We start from the raw sequence: 19,512 nt of genomic DNA, 5'->3' as shown, positions 1-19,512 counted from the left end.
ATAGGGTACAGACTATTATGGCCTAGAACAGGGTCAGTGTACGCCTCTGCAGATTTCAGATCTATCGTATTTAGTAAAAGAATGCAGATCCCAGTTTCCAGTTATAGTAACTGATTATCTATTTATAACAGAAACCAAGCACTCTGAGCTAAAATGAACAACATTATCTGTATCACTGAGGTAATTTGTCCGACACAGCAGTTGTAGACTTGCACTCACTGGCCACTTAATTAGATAAACTCATTTAACTGCTCGTTAATGGAAATATCTAACAGCGAATTGTGTGGCAGCAGCTCTCATTCAGGCATGCAGACATGGTCGAGATGACCTGCTGAAGTTCAAACTGAGCATCAGAATGGGGAAGAACAGTGATAAGAGTAACTCTGAATGTGTTGTAGTCCCTTGGTAGAATGCCCAGACTGCTTCAAGCTGGCAGGAAGGCAACAGTAACACAAATAACCTCTCTTTTTTTTTAGAAACAGTGTATTCAGAAGAGCATCCCTTAACACACAGCATGTTCATGCAGCACAAGATCACACCAAGTGCCACTCCTGCCAGCTAAAAAAAAACGCAACAGGTTATAATTACATGTGGTCACTGGAGTTGAACATTAGAAGACTGGAAAAATGTTTCTGCTGTAACAGTCAGATGGTAGGATCAGTTTGACCTAAACAACAAGAAAACATTTATCCATCCTTACTTCTCTCAGTGGTTCAATGGCTGTGGTGGAACACGAGATTCACAAATCGGACAGTTGCTGCTGAAAAATCTGCAGCAACTGTTTTGTGCTATCATTCAATATGGACCAAAATCTTTCCATGGCTTTTCTGTACCATGAAATCCCACTCATTGCAAGGAGTACTTACTAAAGTGGCTGGTGAGCATAGAACTTTAATAGCTTTGTAGACTGTGCCTGAATTCATGATTGAAACACACAAATAATACTGATGCTAACAATTAGCAGAGGCATTTAGCAAAGTCAGGAAGCAGATGAGGTAAGTTAATGGGTTTTATTTTACAACAAAAAGTGAAAAATGAGACTGAGCTCCATAAATTTGGACAGAAACCACCACATTAAAAGCGTGACCCTTCAGCTTTACGTTCTCTTGTAAACAGCAGTCCTAAAGGCAAGAGACAAAACTAAAAGTATTCACAGTAAAAATAAGTGATCCGTCCATAATCACCAAAGCAAAAGTGTTCTTAAAAATACACATGTAAATGCTGTTTGGTGTCGTGTTATGATCTTAATGTACTTCTGTATATATAGCAGCAAATATAGTAGGTGAAAGATTGGAGTCAAAATCAAAAGAAAAGGCTCAAAAGCATAAGCCTTCATATTTAGATACCCAGTCTGCCAGATTAGAGTGTAACAAAGTATAAATCACAGAAGTAACCAGAAGAGTCACCAACATGTATGTTTCATACAGTTCCTGTAGTCATGTTTCATAAGTTCCTGACTGTACAGTGTTACTTACGCTGCCTGAGCCTTTGTTTTATTACATCCAGTATAAGGGGAAAGTGCGTCCTGAACCTCATGGGTGTCCTGATTCCTCCTTGAGAATTTGTTGTCTGCATTTCTCTCTCAGTTTATCAATAGTCGACATCGACAGGCTCTTAGGTTCCGTAAAGATCTTCTGCAAAGGAACATTTACGGAGTGCTTAGGCTTACACAGACCTTTTTTCTACTCGAAATCAAAATTAAAAACTACAATTAAAACTGTGTAAGTACTTTTAACAGATTATCTTCTGCACAGTCTCATGGACTGGTGAAGTTAGAATAGCTGAAATGTTGCACTTCCCCATGAATTGTTTTTCTTTTTTGGGAAGTATTCTTTAAAAAAGGTGATTTATGACCATAAGTAGTGACATTTTTCTCTGGCCCCTTCCTCACTGTTATTGTATTTGGCCATCTCACCTGCATAAAGGTGTGGCAGTCCAGAGTGAAAGCCCCAGAAGTGATCTGTTTGAAGCATTCGCACACGTCAGGCAAAGAGCGCGCTCTCAGGATCTCTGCCTGGTGGTGAAGGATGAGAGTAAGAGCCACGCGGAAAAGTACTTTGGATCCCTCGTAGAAAAGACAATCCCAGACCCGCAGAACAGTCTGTGGGAATAGGATGGAAGCAGGGTGTCAGTTAGATGATCGCCACAAGCTTCTAGTTTGACCCCTTCACCAAAGCGCAGCTTTTGCCTCACCTCAATAGGGAGTACATCAATGTAGAGGCAGATAAACCAGCGAGACACCACCAGCGTCCATATGCCGGGGTACTGGGCCATGAGCTGTCCGACCGCAGGAGCTTTGACCTTAACCAGCTCACCAAGGACCTCCTGGTCAGTCTTCAGACCCAACATGGCCGGGGTGTAGTAGTCTGCAACACATTCAGATGAATTCCTCCTTTTCTTTTTATCCCCAGTACCTCCGAAAACCAGATTCACATGTTCACAGCTAGTTTGCTGTTTAATAAACTGAACAGAAATAAGGAATGATGGTCTGTATATGATCTATCTGAACATTTCGGTCCTTTATAATTTCAGTGCTTTTCACTTTTCCCCTTCACATAACACAAATGTCATTGTAAAATGGGTAGTTCATTGTGTACACTTTGGTATACACGCATAACATGTTGTGCATTGTTTTATAAAAGAAGATCTCAAATTTTTATAGACCGAGTGTCATTTAAGGAAGGCGCTAAAAGAAAAAGAGGTAAAACGGAAGAGAAGCGCATCTTTGGTCTCATTCTCTGCTGCTTTGACATTTTGCTGTACGTTTCCTTTGTTGTGGTTGCAAAATGTTAGCTGAGGCTGCTGCTGGCCCTTGACATGCACAATGAAAACCCTGCATCTCTAAAGTGGAACAGGTTTAACCTATGGAGCAACAGTGCGGGGTAGGGGATGTTTGCTGTGGGGTAAACAAAAACAAAAAAAGAGCTCTGAAAGGAAGCCGACGTTAACTGTCACCTTACCTGGGAGTATCCTGCCCACCAGTGCATCCATAAGCCAGAAGGATTTCTCTTCGTCTTTCGTGATGATTATGAGGTAGCCTGCAATGAAGTTCATGCCCTAAAAACGACATTGCATGCTGTGGATCGCTTAGAATAAGAACTCCTGCTGTGTGTGCATACAGTATGCCAGGTTTTACATTGAATAAGTGCACTGACCGACATAAGAGCTAACAGATGAAGGTTAAGGAGAAAATCCTACACATATAGTTGGTTAAATAAGGAAGTAGCCAGCCCTGATCTTTAGGTAAACAGACATGATCTTAAATAGAGGGAGAGTCAGATGTTGTCGCTGACAGCATTTTCTTCACCTGACAGTAGCCCACTGTAGGATTATGGTGTCCGTAGGCCAGCAGGACATTGAACAGAGCCTTCTGCATGCCTGGCTCTGCTTTGCTCTTGAACAGGATGTTGTCAGGAAAGGTCCTGTGCATATCTTTTAAAAAGCAGAGAGAGCGAGTGAATTATTGGGACATAATTTAAGCATTGAAAGAGCATGCTGTATGCTGCGACAGTTTTGGTGCACCTGTGTGAATGGTTTCTTTCAGCTTGGTGTCATGCTCCATGCCCAGCAGAGACTGGTAATAACCTGGCTTACTCTCCAGCTGTTCCTGGGCACCACTAGCCGCCATCCAGATCCTGGCACGGTGCTCATTAGGCACACCTTTACGAACAAACCTCTTCACTGCCAAAACATGGTTTATTATTACCCATCACATGACCAGAGAGCTAAAGAAACCCCCCCAAAAACATGGAGGTCTATTTTGTTTTTGTACCTGTGAAGTTCTTCTCCACATGAGGCTTCTCCTGAAGGAGCTTCGACCATCTCATGGACCTCCTGTTGAGGACATCTACATACTGATTCATCATCTCCTTGTAGGAGTCGATATCGCCACGTCTCTCAAAACCGTAGGCGTCAATCCTGCTGGGACAAATCCACACAGTTCTCCACCAGTGAAGGTCTATACATAACACTCATAGACGCTGTGAAATCAGGATTGCCCGTGGACCTGCTTGCTCCCCTCCCTTCTTTCATTCTCCTATTCAGTGATGGCAGACTCTAAAACTGCCTCCACTGGGTAGGGTTTCTGTAGCTGAGTGATCAAATACCCCAGCTGGATGAATAGTTAAGTATTAAATTACTTCTAAGGGGAGCAAGGAGCAAAATTCAAACTCTGACAAGCTCCTGTCCCTTAAAAGCCAACAGGTGACAAACTTTAATGGTATTATAATCACGTTATAAGATGAAATGTGAAGTGGAAATACAAAAAGTTGAAGAGGAAGAAAGATGTTGTAAAAACAAGAAAAGGTTACCAGTGAGGAAGCTGCAGGCAAATACGCTGTCTAAATAACACAGGCCGACAACAAAACAGACAAAAAAAGACGCAAGAACCGAGAGAATGAACTTTTTAAAACTCAATGAAACAAACAAAGCTTACCTGTCACTGTCATCATAATCGGCCAGAGCCTGCATAGCATTTCCTTTCATTTCCCCATCCATTGTGTCTCATGTGCTAAAGGTAAAGTAGTCCAAGAAAGCAAAAGAAAAGAAAAGAAAAAGAAAAAACAACTGGGAGCAGGAAGCTTATTCCATTTTTATTCCCTGGAAAAGAACCAGCTGTTGTCAAGGTAAATAACAAAGCGGTCTGAGTTTCCTATGGCTCACCTTACAGCAGCCACTGCTGAGAGGAGGAGCTAGCATGAAGAAACCCACAGGTAACAGCAACAGGCGTGTACTTCTGTTTGCACACAAAACAGTTGGAGGAAGAGACACTGTAGTGTTTGCTCTTATGTCCTCTGCTGGCTGTAATTCCAACATTTTATTAATTTCCTGCAGCAGGTAAAAACTGTATTTCTTTAAAAGAATTTGGAGTCAAACCCAAATTTCCAGCTGATCAATGTTTCAAAGGTGATCTGTTTGGGCAGAAATATTATTAACACGGAGAAGTTAGGTGGCCTTAGCCAATATTTTATATTTGGAATACATCGTGTTTTGAAACGTGTAGCCCGAAGTACTGAATTATCAGACAGCATTACTGTAGTTCAGTCTCACCTTACTTCAACATTATTTTTCACAGACACAGACAGCTGATATTTCCACCTGGAGCTGGTGGAAACAACAGACTGTATATATAAGATGAACACATGCAATACACTCATTCATATCCCATACTCCCCTATGTACCCCCTTTCCATTCTGTTAATTTTAACTCGGCATATTTTTCGTGTTGTATGGCCATGTGCTGTGTTATAAAGTTTAATAAAGTTTAAACAAAAGACTAAAAAAGATGGAGATGGATGTAGCCTCCAGGTCTGAAAAATGACCTGGAATGTTGAAGTGCCTTAAACCTGCATTCTTCCTTTATGACCTCAGTAAGCACACTGGTAGGTTCATGTTCTCATTTGACACTTTTAAGTCTCAGTTTTAACACAAAATGACTCATTTGTACACTCTAGTCCCAAATAAACTCAAAGCTGGTAAATAAAACAGTGAACACTTTAGCGCGTGGCTGCATTAGTCGGTACAGTATGAGCGTGCAGTGTCACTCACCGCCTGTGATTTCAAAACACCAAGAATGCTCATCCTCAAGGCCCCAAAACAGGACTTTACAAACCAGTGGGTGATTTTTATGGCGAGTTACAGCCATCTTTTATATACAGATTTTGGTCTACACACCACACTCACCCTTTGGTGGGTAGTACAGTGCATAGAGTGACGGAGAAAGGCTCAAAGTGGACTCAAACCCAGGTCACTAGCCCTCAGCACAACCAGTTGAGCTATAGTGGCACCTCACACGGAGTACTCTTAACAATATATACTAAATACAATTATTTTAACTGCAAACAGACTACAAAAATAACAATCATATGTCCTGTTTTGTGGAATCATACTCTGAAAGTAATCTGGATTTGTCTCCTCTGCAACACCATTGTTGTACCTTCCTATTTCACTTATTTTTAGTCAGAAACTCAGGAGTACTGCAGTTATTAACAGAGCTTTTACTTTCTAATTATTTACAAAGACAATCCCTGGAAATAAATAGATGAACCCTTAAGCCATTTTAGCCCTAAAAGAAACTTTGCTGGAGTTGAATTACTTCTGGTGAAAGAGTATTTTAATGATACTTGAACAGATTTGATTGACCTATGAGGGTAGCTTAAATAATTCAACCTACAAACATAAATGTGACTTGCCTCTAGAAGTCAGCGTTGTGCATGAGTTGCATATGATCCCAAAGCAGATGATGCCACACAAGAGAACAAAAGTACACTACCTGGCCACTTTGTTAGGTACACCTCTTCAACTGCTTGTTAACAGAAATATCTAATCAACCAATCACGTGGCAGGAACTCAGTGCGTTTAGTTATGTACACAAGATCAAGATGACCTGATGAAGCTTAAACCAAGCATAAGAATGGGGAAAAAAGGTGATTTAAGTGACTTTGAATGTGGCAGACAGGCTGGTCTGAGTATCTGAAAAACGGCTGACCTACACAACCATTTCTTGAGTTTATAGAGAATTACCAGAAAAACTGAAAATATTAAATGAGAAGCAGTTTTCTGGTATTTCCAAACATTTTCCCCCCTCAGTGTTGACTTGCCTTCACTGTAACTGTGCTTTTTTGTACTCTTTAGCAGTTGTTTTTTGTATCTGTGATATTAAGCATCATATTTCTCATCAGCAGCAAAAGAGCTAAATACACGCATCATTATGGAAAAACTCATGCTTTATTCATCTTTCGTAAATGAACAATATTAGGCTACTTACACGATGTATCAACAATATTTTCTATTTTTCACTACCTTCAGGAACACTGAACAGATGGGGTTAAACAGAAATACAAATATCAAACAGACAGATTTTTAATCTTAAGGCTTACTTTGTCGTCCTGTTGTCGCCCTCTTTAGTGTCCTGATTTCTGTATTAAGGGCTTTGCACTGCCTAAACATACAGATATGTGCCATGCAATCCTAAAGGTCAGTCGTTTCCTAATTTCAAAATTTCTCTCGAGTGCTGCTAAACAGTTGTTTAAGCATTAAAAAAAATGCATCAAAGTGATGAAATGATAAAAACCAAAATTGTTCCTGAAAGAAACGGCGAAAAGAGTTGACTATGTGACATTTAGGATTCAAGACCCACTCCCCACTGAGATTATTCAGACAACACAACCCAATATCCATGATCTAAATTAAAGTACTGCCTTTACTTTAGTGAAAATTTATTGGTGAAACCAGCCAGGGGTGACGTAAAATGTGTTTCAACATGCTTTTGATGAGAAGCTCACAATTCCATGACTTAACAGAGCCACCTAACAATTATACCAACAGCATATCATCCACAATATTGAGGCATCCCGTTAGAGAACTTAGCATTTACTGTACATAAAACAATCATCTTTTGTATTTATAAATTGAACATATTTATATTATTCTTCATATAGCTCTCTTTGTAAACTGTCCCAATAGATACAGTATGTACAGTAAAAACTGCAACAGTTCTGTTGGTGCTGGTGTAGTGAGCACTCTGTCCCAAGGTTAGAATAAGACAATAAGACATGGGAACTTTGCACAGTCACTCAGAGCTTCGAGACACAGCTGACTAGGAAGAATCTTAAAACACACAGCTTCTCCAGTCCATTCAGAGTACACGCAGCCAGTGAACCTCCTCTCAGTGCTGTGTCTATGCCCACCAATGGGGGCTGTAGTGCTCCTCCTGGAGCAGAGCACAGGGGCATCCAGGATACTGAGAATCTGGCAATGTCCATATGACGCTTCAGACTCAAGAGGGCAGAAAACGTGGCCAGTCGTTCTCGTAGTTTATACTCAGCTCCCTGAAAGGTGGTTTCCTGACAGTTTCAAGTGCTTCGGTTTTCACTCTGAAGTCTACAATTTTCTCTTTTTTTCTCTTTTGTACAAGTCTTAAAAAAAACTATCAAGTCACTGTAAAAGAAACAATGTTCTGGTTTTCCAGAGTCGGGATTAGATTTAGAGAGTTTTGCGTTTTGATCCTGTTACAATTGGTCGAGCGAATTCCACAAAATCATCTATAAGGACTGGCCAAGCTCCTGGGTGAGAAACACCGAAATATCGTTAGCGTCACAGTGATGGACGAGAGCTAAATATGAAGCATGTATTATCGATTGTGCCGGCTCACCTTCCTCATCATAGTTTGACATGTCGTCTGCTATCATGTTGCCAAAGTCCAACAATAAGTTCCATGTGTCCTTTGGGATAGATCGTTTATGGTGTTCCTGAAATGAAAGAGTCCTGGTAAATTTACAGGTACAGAAACAGCTTCACATGTTTTCCATCTTTAATAATAATTTTTGGGGGTAATTTCAAACTGTAAATAAATGATGGACTGAATTCTAGAGTACAGTTTTGTTTCAACCAAAACACCAGGGACAGGTTGCAACAACTGTACTTTGCTAAGCCTCGTCCAAACACCTAAGTGGGTTTTTCTGAAAACTAGTCTTGAGACTGAACTCTATGCTCGATAAAAAAAAAATGAAATCTGTAACATTCTCCCGATGTCCGCCTAATTTGTCGGTTCTGCTTTAGAGTAAATTTGGAAGATCTAGGTAAAAGAAAATGCTAATACTGACACTGAAATAAGAAAATTAAGAGCTGTGCAGGCAGCGCGAGAACACACAGACGGCCCCCAAGTCCAACTTTATAACAAGCAATAACAAGGCTAGGAAAGAAATAACGAGCACCATAAATCATGCACCAACTCAGACAGCCTCTGTTAATGAAACGATGCAAAGAAAAGTAGAAAGACCAAACAAAGATGTTTCTTTGAAAAGAAATCCCTTCAAACCATCACAGCTAGGCAGATTTTTATTAGCATTATATAACTGTTTACGTTGCCAGAGTGGGTGTAGTTTTGTCGGACAGCTGCAGGCTTGCGGTCCAAAAAAACCAAACAAAAAACTGCAAGTCATGGTACAGCTCCTCAGTATGTTCCAAAAGATAACTCCTACAAACTTGAAACCACTCAATCACCCCCTCGCAGCAGCCTGCTTATGTTATATGAATAACTCTGTCATCTAAATGTCTGTTTGCCGCAAACATTACGCCACTGGTACTTTAAAGTAATGTGCTGTGTCGGCAGAAATGGCCTGAATTTTGACTTTTACACCTGCTTCGGACTAAGATTCTTGGAAAGTGCAGGGTTGGTGGAAACATCATGGTGGAAACAATCTGGTTTCGCCCACTGGTTTTTTCGATCACGTATGTATCTAACGGAATAACGGCCCAGGCCTCTAGAATGGGTTCCTCCTTAATTAGAGGATTAAAATGGCTTAAAGTTTGGCTAACTGATTAAAAAAAACAAAAACACACATTTTATTCTGGAGCAAATAAAATGCCACCTAAAAAGGTTTTTAAAAAAAATTACAATCTTGGTGACTTTTTTGGGGAAAGTGAACACCTTTTTAGGTGTAATGAGGACATCACCTGACCTATTTCTCTTAAAAATACCAGTTGTAGTATCTCAGCTCTTAGAACACTGCTCCTTCCTCACATTTAAAATCTGTACACTTACATCAGTGTAAAAAAAAACAAAAATAAAAAATAATTAGCACTTCTTTTTAAAATAATGTCACAAATATCCAAACACTGCACCTGCCAATAAAAATCAACATTACCGATTTCTTAATAAGCAAAAATTCAGGGCCCATCGTGCCCAGTTTTACTCCTTTGACTCACCAAAAGGAATCTATTCCAAAGATCGAGGAATTTAAATCGTCCCGAAAGGACCAGGTTCCAGTAGGCTACGGCCATCTCCAAATCTACACAAATGAGACAACTTTGTTCAGATGTTTGTGAATCTATAATATTAGTCAAGAAATCTATTGTTGGGTCACAATCCGTGAACATACCGAGACCCTTCTGGCCAGGATTTTTGGCAAAGTTAAAGGTGAATTGATAGAAGTCCTTGAACTTTCCACTATCTTTTAGTTCTTGTTCTAATCTTGGCAAAAGTGCCTTCAGTTTTTCTGGGCTGTCACACCTAGAAAAAAAAGAAAAGAAAATATAAGCAGCACATACACAAATCACAGCACATGGACAAACAAAACTGTTCTAACATTCAGTGCCTGGAAGCCTATTTCAAAATACTCGGACACCTGAGCCTCAAAAGTCAAAACACTGCAACTGTTTCATTGAGTCGTTCCACGAAGACACAGTATACCCAGGCTGTGGGCGGATGTATAAATAGACAGCCTTCCCTCCCTGGAGCAACACTAAGAGAACCGCCATGTGTAGATACTTCAGTAAGAGTGTTTTTGTCCCACTTCAGAGCGTGTCACGTGCCGTTCATGTCAACACTCACCCCAGCTCGGTCATTCCATCCATAAACTCCTTCTTGGTGAACTCACACTGAGTGGCGGCACGAAACTTCCACGCAATAACCAGCACAGAGATGCTGGCTGGATCCAGTGAGAGGTCGTCACAAAACTGCTGGATCCCATCAATACCAATCTTATTCTCATCCTGGGGATCTATCAAGACAAAAACACAGTTTCACTTGAAATACTCTGCAAGCAAGCAGTGTCTGTAACTCTTCTGGAATAAGGATCTTTACGCTGTTCTTGTAAACAATTAAAATTACAGCCTTAAACACTGTATTTTAAGATCCTACTTGCCTTTGTAGCGATTGTAGAGCTGTTCCAGCTTCTTACGGTCTACTGAGGTTTTCATGGATTCCTTACAGTAAAGCTCTGGATTCTGAAAATAGTTGTCTGTAGCAACTTCTAGTTTCCAGTCATTCTGTGTGAGACAGTACACGGCCGTTTTCTCCCCAGCCTGTGTGAAGGACATGAACTGCCGTACCTTGTCCCTCTGCGAAGACTTCAGCTTATGCTGTACAAGTACAGGACAGGGGCTGTCAGGCACCGGTGCAATCAAACCAGTCAGTACAGACAGCACCACACAAATGCAGAGCGATACACAGACAAAAACACACAGCGAAACATAAAACTCCACAGGCATTCAGGCAACAGGAAGAAAGACTGGGACACACTCAGGAATACTCCGGCACATATTTCAAAAGGTTAGTCAGTCACGCCGACAAACGCGCTACAAATTTTGAGCCAAGACGCGCTGGTAGTAATGACGTCCTCTCCAAAAACAAGGTGGGTTTTTCTGAAAGGGGGTTGTTATGGATTCTCAAAGCACATGCTGTACCTCGGAGGGCCCCTCAGATAACTACAGTCATATTTGTAACATGAGTAGGGACATGGGATGCCATCACAAGGACCCAGAGGTGCAACAAGTCTGGAGTGAAACACAAGCCCCCCCTACCAGAAATACTCAACAAATACCCCTTACACAAAAATATAGAGTGCACTTTCATTACGTAAATACTTATAATGTGATTTTAATTAATTATGGACAGCGGAACAAAAGAAATTACTCAGTGTGCACTTCTCTTGGCTAAAATCAGTAATGTTCATTCAGAATAATCCACCACTGAATTATAAACAAGCATATAACAAGTTTTTATCATATCTTAGACCAAACCTTTCCAGAGATACTTGTGCTAGTGTGCTACTACCATCTCCTCTCCAGCAGAAATGAACCAGCAATCAATCATTAAAGTCATAAATCTAAAAGAAAAAATTTCTAAAAGTTATTTTAGCAGCTCCAATGTCTAATTTCTACTGTGAAAATAAAATTAATAACTTTGGGATTGTGGACCGTTTGAGGACAAATCTACCTAATATTTGTGATGCTATATTCTGATCCAAATGTTAGAAAAGCTTTTAAACAGTTCTGTCTATTTTTGCAAAGAATAAATAAATAAACTAGAAAGCGAAAATTTCAGAAGAAATTTTATGTGTGCCTATGCCGCTGCTAATCTGTGTAGTTTTCCATTCATACGGCTACAGACAGCAAAACTCAGAAGAGCAGCCATTCTCCACCATGAATTATGGTAAAAACAAACACCGCTCGCGCCTCACAGATGACAGCTTACAGTTTTGGGTAAAGATGAGGTCACTTTGTACAGCCCCGATTTGCAGACGCTGTGCACACAGGTTCATAAGCAGAAGTCCCTCTGTACCACGGCAGACCCCGACAATGTTTGCACGAACACACTTTGAACCAGTACGTTATGGACCACTTTTCACACATGGTTGGTGTACCCTCCCAGCCAGCTGTAGCTTTTCAACTCACAGCCCGACACACACCCAAAAAACAGCCGAGAGAGCACAGACTACGCCCGAGAGGTGTGATTGCAGATGCCCCTCAGGTGGGTCCACCTCCCCTGCAGCGGCACTGCAGACCACGCCCCGCCACACATATCAAACACGTAAAATAAATATTTATGCACTTTTGCATTCACTTTTTGTTTTTTGTTATTTTTACACAGTGTTCTGAATGATGAACAATGGTCTACAGCCAATCTTGTGTATTATTATACAAACTTTGGTTGTAAGATTCAGATAACTATTTAATAAAAGCTAAATATTTTATACAGGGAGTGCAGAATTATTAGGCAAATGAGTATTTTGTCCACATCATCCCCTTCATGCATGTTGTCTTACTCCAAGCTGTATAGGCTCGAAAGCCTACTACCAATTAAGCATATTAGGTGATGTGCATCTCTGTAATGAGAAGGGGTATGGTCTAATGACATCAACACCCTATATCAGGTGTGCATAATTATTAGGCAACTTCCTTTCCTTTGGCAAAATGGGTCAAAAGAAGGACTTGACAGGCTCAGAAAAGTCAAAAATAGTGAGATATCTTGCAGAGGCATGCAGCAGTCTTAAAATTGCAAAGCTTCTGAAGCGTGATCATCGAACAATCAAGCGTTTCATTCAAAATAGTCAACAGGGTCGCAAGAAGCGTGTGGAAAAACCAAGGGGCAAAATAACTGCCCATGAACTGAGAAAAGTCAAGCGTGCAGCTGCCAAGATGCCACTTGCCACCAGTTTGGCCATATTTCAGAGCTGCAACATCACTGGAGTGCCCAAAAGCACAAGGTGTGCAATACTCAGAGACATGGCCAAGGTAAGAAAGGCTGAAAGACGACCACCACTGAACAAGACACACAAGCTGAAACGTCAAGACTGGGCCAAGAAATATCTCAAGACTGATTTTTCTAAGGTTTTATGGACTGATGAAATGAGAGTGAGTCTTGATGGGCCAGATGGATGGGCCCGTGGCTGGATTGGTAAAGGGCAGAGAGCTCCAGTCCGACTCAGACGCCAGCAAGGTGGAGGTGGAGTACTGGTTTGGGCTGGTATCATCAAAGGTGAGCTTGTGGGGCCTTTTCGGGTTGAGGATGGCGTCAAGCTCAACTCCCAGTCCTACTGCAAGTTTCTGGAAGACACCTTCTTCAAGCAGTGGTACAGGAAGAAGTCTGCATCCTTCAAGAAAAACATGATTTTCATGCAGGACAATGCTCCATCACACGCGTCCAAGTACTCCACAGCGTGGCTGGCAAGAAAGGGTTTAAAAGAAGAAAAACTAATGACATGGCCTCCTTGTTCACCTGATCTGAACCCCATTGAGAACCTGTGGTCCATCATCAAATGTGAGATTTACAAGGAGGGAAAACAGTACACCTCTCTGAACAGTGTCTGGGAGGCTGTGGTTGCTGCTGCACGCAATGTTGATGGTGAACAGATCAAAACACTGACAGAATCCATGGATGGCAGGCTTTTGAGTGTCCTTGCAAAGAAAGGTGGCTATATTGGTCGCTGATTTGTTTTTGTTTTGTTTTTGAATGTCAGAAATGTATATTTGTGAATGTGGAGATGTTATATTGGTTTCACTGGTAAAAATAAATAATTGAAATGGGTATATATTTGTTTTTTGTTAAGTTGCCTAATAATTATGCACAGTAATAGTCACCTGCACACACAGATATCCCCCTAAAATAGCTAAAACTAAACACAAACTAAAAACTACTTCCGAAAACATTCAGCTTTGATATTAATGTGTTTTTTGGGTTCATTGAGAACATGGTTGTTGTTCAATAATAAAATTATTCCTCAAAAATACAACTTGCCTAATAATTCTGCACTCCCTGTATGAGAGTAAGAAATAAAAGTATATCTTTGTGTCCACCTTTCTCTGTTAATGCCCTACCTGGCCCCCTGGCAAAAGCTTTGCTAGATCCGCCCCTGCACAGTTACCAGCTGTCAGCTAAATAAAAAAAGGAGCTTGGTGTTTATTTCTCTCAGAAACAGTTCATAACTTCCCTTCAACTCATTCATGTCACCTAAAAAAAAGGTAAACCTGTTTCTCCATCACCAGTTCAGCTCTGATGATTCAGTAAGGTCATCTCCTGGTTTCGACCAGCCGCTTCTACAGCTGTGGCTCCAGCAAACATCAGCTGATACTAGAAATTAAAATCAAATGAATTCTAACAACAGCTGATCAAGCTTAAACGTGCTGCTGTTGTTTAGCGCGATAAACAAACAAGAGAGAAAAGCCGATCATTGATCAGTTTCATGACTGAAGTTTGAACAGGCGAGAGAATGACAGGGGAGGCTGTCATAAAGTTCAACATCAGTAACTTAGCGCGCACACAGCTGTATAGAAACTCCATCGTGCTAGCTACCACGCAGTACGAGTTATTATAACTGATTGTAAAAAGTCAGCACAACGAAAATAAACTACACCTAAACTCGGTTTATATCTGACCCAAATAGAGTGCAGGTCATAACTTCTTACCTGAAATTCAGTTCACCTCACGCTCCGACCGGCAGCCGCCTGCTTCTCCTGCCTTCGGTTTCCCTGATCCACGATCTACCACCGGTCGATCGGCGGTCACCTCGCCGCCTCGTTCCCCGCATGTTCTTTCTGACACACACCGGTGGATAGCTGCCCTCGGTTGTAGCTCCGCGTCAGCGACTACCAAACAATTCAGTTATTTTTTCCACATCGACCAGCATCTGGACAATCCACCGCCTTTCACTGTTTGTACCGTTACTAAAAAAAAACCCTCATCGGCTCATAAAAACGAAAAATAAGTCCAGCTATGACCCTGAGTCAAAAAGACAGCCAGCTCGGGTTAGCTAGCTACCTGTCTAGCTCTTTGCAGGCACCGAAAACATCAGAGCTAATATGGGATGTCTTGGTAACACGAGCAGATATTTGAAGTTTACATCTGGCCAATCCACCACCTTTCACTGTTTATACCGTTACTAAAATGAATAAATAAATAAATCATCGGTCCATATAAACGAAAAATAAGTCCAGCTAAAACACATACTGTCGGCGAGCGACCGGGTGCTGACACGAGTTTCACCCGCCTCAATATAAGCCAAGCCTGGGTGCTTTTTCACGAAGGGTCGCTAGCGGTGCTAGCTAACTATGCTAGCGGCGCTAGCTAGCTAGCCGGCTATCAGCAACACATAAGAGAACTGCTGCTAAATAAACTACACCTAAACTCGGTTTATATCTGACCCAAATAGAGTGCAGGTCATAACTTCTTACCTGAAATTCAGTTCACCTCACGCTCCTGCCTTCGCTTTCCCTGATCCACGATTGACCACCGCGTTAGCAATCGCCTGCCCGGCCTCATATGTCTCGTTGGCGGCATGTCCTTTCTGTCACACACCGGTGGGTAGCTGCCCTCTGTTGTAGCTCCACCACCAAACAACTCAGTTATTTTTTCCACATCCAGCTGTAACTCCGATTCTATGCGAGCATTTGCGAGAGACCAGGGAGGTGAAACGACAGAGAGAGTCCCCTCGCTATCCATTTGCAGCCAAGTGCGGCAGCTAGCTAGGTAGCCAGCTAGGTAGCCGGCTAGCTGTCAGGCAGGACCGACGTAGTCAGAGCACTGTCGCTAAATATGGGATGTCTTGATAAAACAAGCAGATATTTGAAGTTTACACACCTACATTCTCGCCTGAAAATATCTTAAAAGCTTATTTTGTGACCTAGAAACACGAATAAAAGACATATAAAACGAAGTGGTGGCCGCCATTGTTCACTCTGTAGAGGCGTGCTATGAATTGTGGGATATTGAGTTTTCCACCAAGCATTACCATAACTTTTGAATGATTTGCGCAACCTTAAAAATTCCAATGGCTCCTGAAAGCAGCGACGCTGTGCGCACCGTTGAAATTGTCATCATTACGGTAATCCAAATAAGGGTACACAGGCTGTACCACTCCCGGCATACCACTAGAGAGAGCCAAGACACCACAAATGAAGTCTGTTTATTTGGCGCCAAAAGATGAATTGGCCTAAATTTGCACTAAAATATTAATATTTAAAAAACTATAAAAGTTATAAACACCAAAAGTCATAACATAATAGTCCAGCTCCAGCCGCACAAAATGATCTAACATATGTAACCCTAATGTCAAAACTGTTTGGCAGAGGAGCGCGGGAAAATTTTCACTAAAATATTAATATTTAAAAAACTATAAAATTCATAAACACCAAAAGTCATAGCACACCATTCCAGATCCGGCCGCACAAAATGAGGTAACATATATGAAGCTTGTCTCAAAACTGCGAGGCGAGATTCGCTGCAAAATTTCAGGCGGAAACTGGAGAATAATAATAATAATAATAATAATAATAATAATAAATCCGAGGAATAGTAATATGTGTGCCTCTTGTCATAGGCACACATAATAAAAAAATCACCATGCTATGCCATGTCCTCCAACTAGCTGCAGCATCTGAACACCTCACTGAAGATCAGCATGTCCTCAAACTGAGTTCAGCGAGCTGCTAATAACTCCATTACTGATGTAGTCAATAACGATGTATGAAGTCATGTGTCTGTCACGGCTTGCTGCTCTGGCAGCACGGATTATTGTGCTGTTACAGGAGGGTAACGTTGGGTTAGCATTGTCTTCACAAACACCAGCTAGTAACTTGCACTGGCTAACGTTAGCTGAGTTAGCCTGATTCTCTCTCTGACATTAACGATGGGGTTAATATCACGGGAACAGACTGTCATTGTGGTTACGCGTAAGCCGGGACTTAACCCAAACGACCCTGTGTGTGTGTGTCTTTGAGGTCCAGCGGCTGACCTGCTCACAGCCGAAGTTACCAGACTGCCAAAAAGGGACGTGTAGCTAATGCTAGCTGCTCTTAAAATATCCAACTGACCTTCCCTGTAATAGCAACGAACACGCGTAAATGGCCACTGCACGCTTGCCAAAACGCGACACATCATGTACTTTAATACCACGACAATAGTCTTGTAAGCAAACCTTACTGGCATTAAATCCAGTGCCCGGGTTTGTGTTTATTTTGGTTACCTACCATTTTTACACCCGCTGTTTGACCAGTTTGGTAGTCCGACTGTCGTTCATTATACGCATGCGCGGAAGTAGCCGGATTGCATAAAAAAGATGAGGTCTGCGGTAAACGCTCCGCTTGATATTTGCATTATTTGCGCTTATTTGATTACAAGTATTGCTTGTACCCGTAATTGTCGCGCAAAGAGAGTTAAAACGACACTTTCAAATACGTTGTTATACCAAGTGTAATACACATACAGGAAAACTCCCTCAAAACTGCATTCAGCACTGTTAAAAATAAAACTCAACCCCACCCTTCACCCGCTACACACACAGACACACACTTGTTGACTGCCAACATCCTCACACACCATCCACAAAACAATACACACTGTAAAACACAGCATCAGTAATCCTCCTTCACTGCACATCACACCTGCCTTGATCTGTTAGTGGCAGACATATGAACAGCTGACCGAAGAAATTTATTTAAACTGCATTAAAACAGCGACATTAAGGAGCTGTTGTAGACATCCAAGATTGATAGGTGACCCCAAAGCCTCAAAAAAAAAAAAAGAAAGAAAGTCAGAGCAGCCATTCTGAAATGTCATTGTAGGGTAAGCACAGGTGTAATAACATTCATCATGGCACTGCTCCATTTAGAAGGGTCTATTGTGCTTGCCAGCTCACTAGAACGACTGATAGACTAAATATAACAGGGTTATAATTGAGTTTAACACTTACATGCTTATTGTAGTATGAGATGTCAAAGTGGTTATTGTGAAAAAGACCTATTTTGATAGTAACCATTAATGAATATGGCTATATTAGCAAGAAAAAATCTAAAACATTGTTTGTAGTGCTGTGGAAAGGTATTGGGTTATGCTTACAGTGTTTACTGAATAAGATAACTAACTTTGGAATAGTTAACTTTAAATATATTTTAATAAAAGTCGCATCCCAGACCTGTTGAATCAAGAAATCACATAAATAAAAACCTGTCTGACAAAGTGAAGTAGGGTAAAAGACCTCAAACAGCAAAACATCATGCAACGATTTAAAGAAACTTCAGAACAGATAAGAAACAAATTCATTGACATCCATCAGTCTGGAAGGGGTTACAAGGTAATTTCTAGAGCTTTAGGACTCCAATGAACCATGGTGAGAGCCATTATCCATAAAAGAAGAAAACCTGGAACAGTGGCGAGCCTTCCCAGAAGTCGCCGGCCTACCAAATTTACCCCAAGACCGCATTAAATCATCTAGGAGGTTACAAAATAACCCAGGACAACCTCTAAAGAACTGCTGGCCTCACATGTCTCAGTTAAGGTTTATGATTCAACAGTAAGAAAGATACGGGGGGAAAACTGCATCTATGGGAGGATTCAATTCAATTTATATAGCACCATATCACAACATCAATCACCTCAAGGTGCTTTACATTGTAAAGTAAAGACCCTACAATAATAAAGAGAAACCTCAACAATCAAAGGACCCCCTTTGGGCAAGTGCTTGGTGACAATGGGAAGGAAAAACACCCTTTAAACAGGAAGAAACCTCTGGCAGAACCAGGCTCAGGGAGGGGCAGCCATCTGCTAAGACCAGTTGTGGGTGAGGGGAGAAGACAGGACAAAAGACATGATGTGGAAGAGAGCCAGAGGTTAATAATAACTAATGATTAAATACAGAGTGGTGTGTAAACACAGTGAAAAATGTGACTGAAGGAGAAACACTCCTTCATCATCAGAAGCCCCAGCAGTCTAGGCCAATTTGCAACAAAACGGGGCCCTAACTATATTCTTAGTCAGCAAAAAGGAACATTTTAAGCCTAATCTTAAAAGCAGTCTGTCTCCCGAATTCAAAACTGGAAGCTGATTCCACAGAAGAGGGGCCTGAAAGCTGAGGGCTCTGCCTCCAACTGTACTTTTAAACCTAGTAAACCAGCAGTCTGAGATCAAAGTGCTTTATTGGTGTGATATTGTACTGTGAGGTCTTTGAGATTTGATAGGGCCTGATTATTAAGGACCTCTGATGTGATGAGAAGGGTTTTAACTTCCACTCTGGATTTAACAGGGAGCCAACGAAGGGAAGCCAGCATGTGAGAAATACGCTTTCTCTATCTCTTCCTTGTCAGTACTCTTCCAGCATTCTGGATCAACTGAAGGCTTTTCAGGGAATTTTATGGCAGCCTGATAGTAATGAATTACAATAGTCCAGTGTAGAAGTAATAAATACATTAACTAATTTTTCAGTCTGAGGATTTTAATCTAATATTGGAGATGCTATG

General features: G+C 41.3%; 2 protein-coding genes across 4 annotated transcripts; both read right to left on the bottom strand.

Moving 5' to 3' along the window:
* Positions 1–995: 995 nt before the first annotated feature.
* Positions 996–6,584, bottom strand: LOC100692202 (growth hormone-regulated TBC protein 1-A). Of its 2 annotated transcripts, none has more exons than XM_019353305.2 (8): positions 4,436–6,584; positions 3,773–3,921; positions 3,523–3,681; positions 3,308–3,432; positions 2,961–3,057; positions 2,194–2,366; positions 1,916–2,101; positions 996–1,634 (listed from the first exon to the last, which is right to left on the bottom strand). In XM_019353305.2, exons 1-8 carry the CDS (start codon positions 4,495–4,497, stop codon positions 1,533–1,535), a joined length of 1,053 nt encoding a protein of 350 aa, XP_019208850.1. In that variant the 5' UTR covers positions 4,498–6,584; the 3' UTR covers positions 996–1,532. The 2 variants fall into 2 exon arrangements, with proteins under 2 accessions (XP_019208850.1, XP_003452953.1); XM_003452905.4 differs by having other exon boundaries at positions 3,773–3,918.
* A 123-nt stretch (positions 6,585–6,707) lies between these two features.
* On the bottom strand, positions 6,708–17,385 carry dcun1d2a (DCN1, defective in cullin neddylation 1, domain containing 2a). Of its 2 annotated transcripts, none has more exons than XM_003452906.5 (7): positions 17,248–17,385; positions 10,647–10,863; positions 10,334–10,502; positions 9,882–10,012; positions 9,709–9,791; positions 8,153–8,249; positions 6,708–8,063 (listed from the first exon to the last, which is right to left on the bottom strand). In XM_003452906.5, the coding sequence occupies exons 1-7, from the start codon at positions 17,248–17,250 to the stop codon at positions 7,984–7,986; spliced, it is 780 nt and encodes a 259-aa protein (XP_003452954.2). In that variant the 5' UTR covers positions 17,251–17,385; the 3' UTR covers positions 6,708–7,983. The 2 variants fall into 2 exon arrangements, with proteins under 2 accessions (XP_003452954.2, XP_005457871.1); XM_005457814.3 differs by lacking the exon at positions 17,248–17,385 and adding an exon at positions 16,621–17,209.
* Positions 17,386–19,512: the final 2,127 nt, after the last annotated feature.

This window comes from Oreochromis niloticus, linkage group LG16 (assembly GCF_001858045.2).
Source record: "Oreochromis niloticus isolate F11D_XX linkage group LG16, O_niloticus_UMD_NMBU, whole genome shotgun sequence".
NCBI lineage: Eukaryota > Metazoa > Chordata > Actinopteri > Cichliformes > Cichlidae > Oreochromis > Oreochromis niloticus.
The sequence above is the reverse complement of the archived record's forward strand: the minus strand, read 5'-3'. Positions and strand labels throughout refer to the sequence as shown.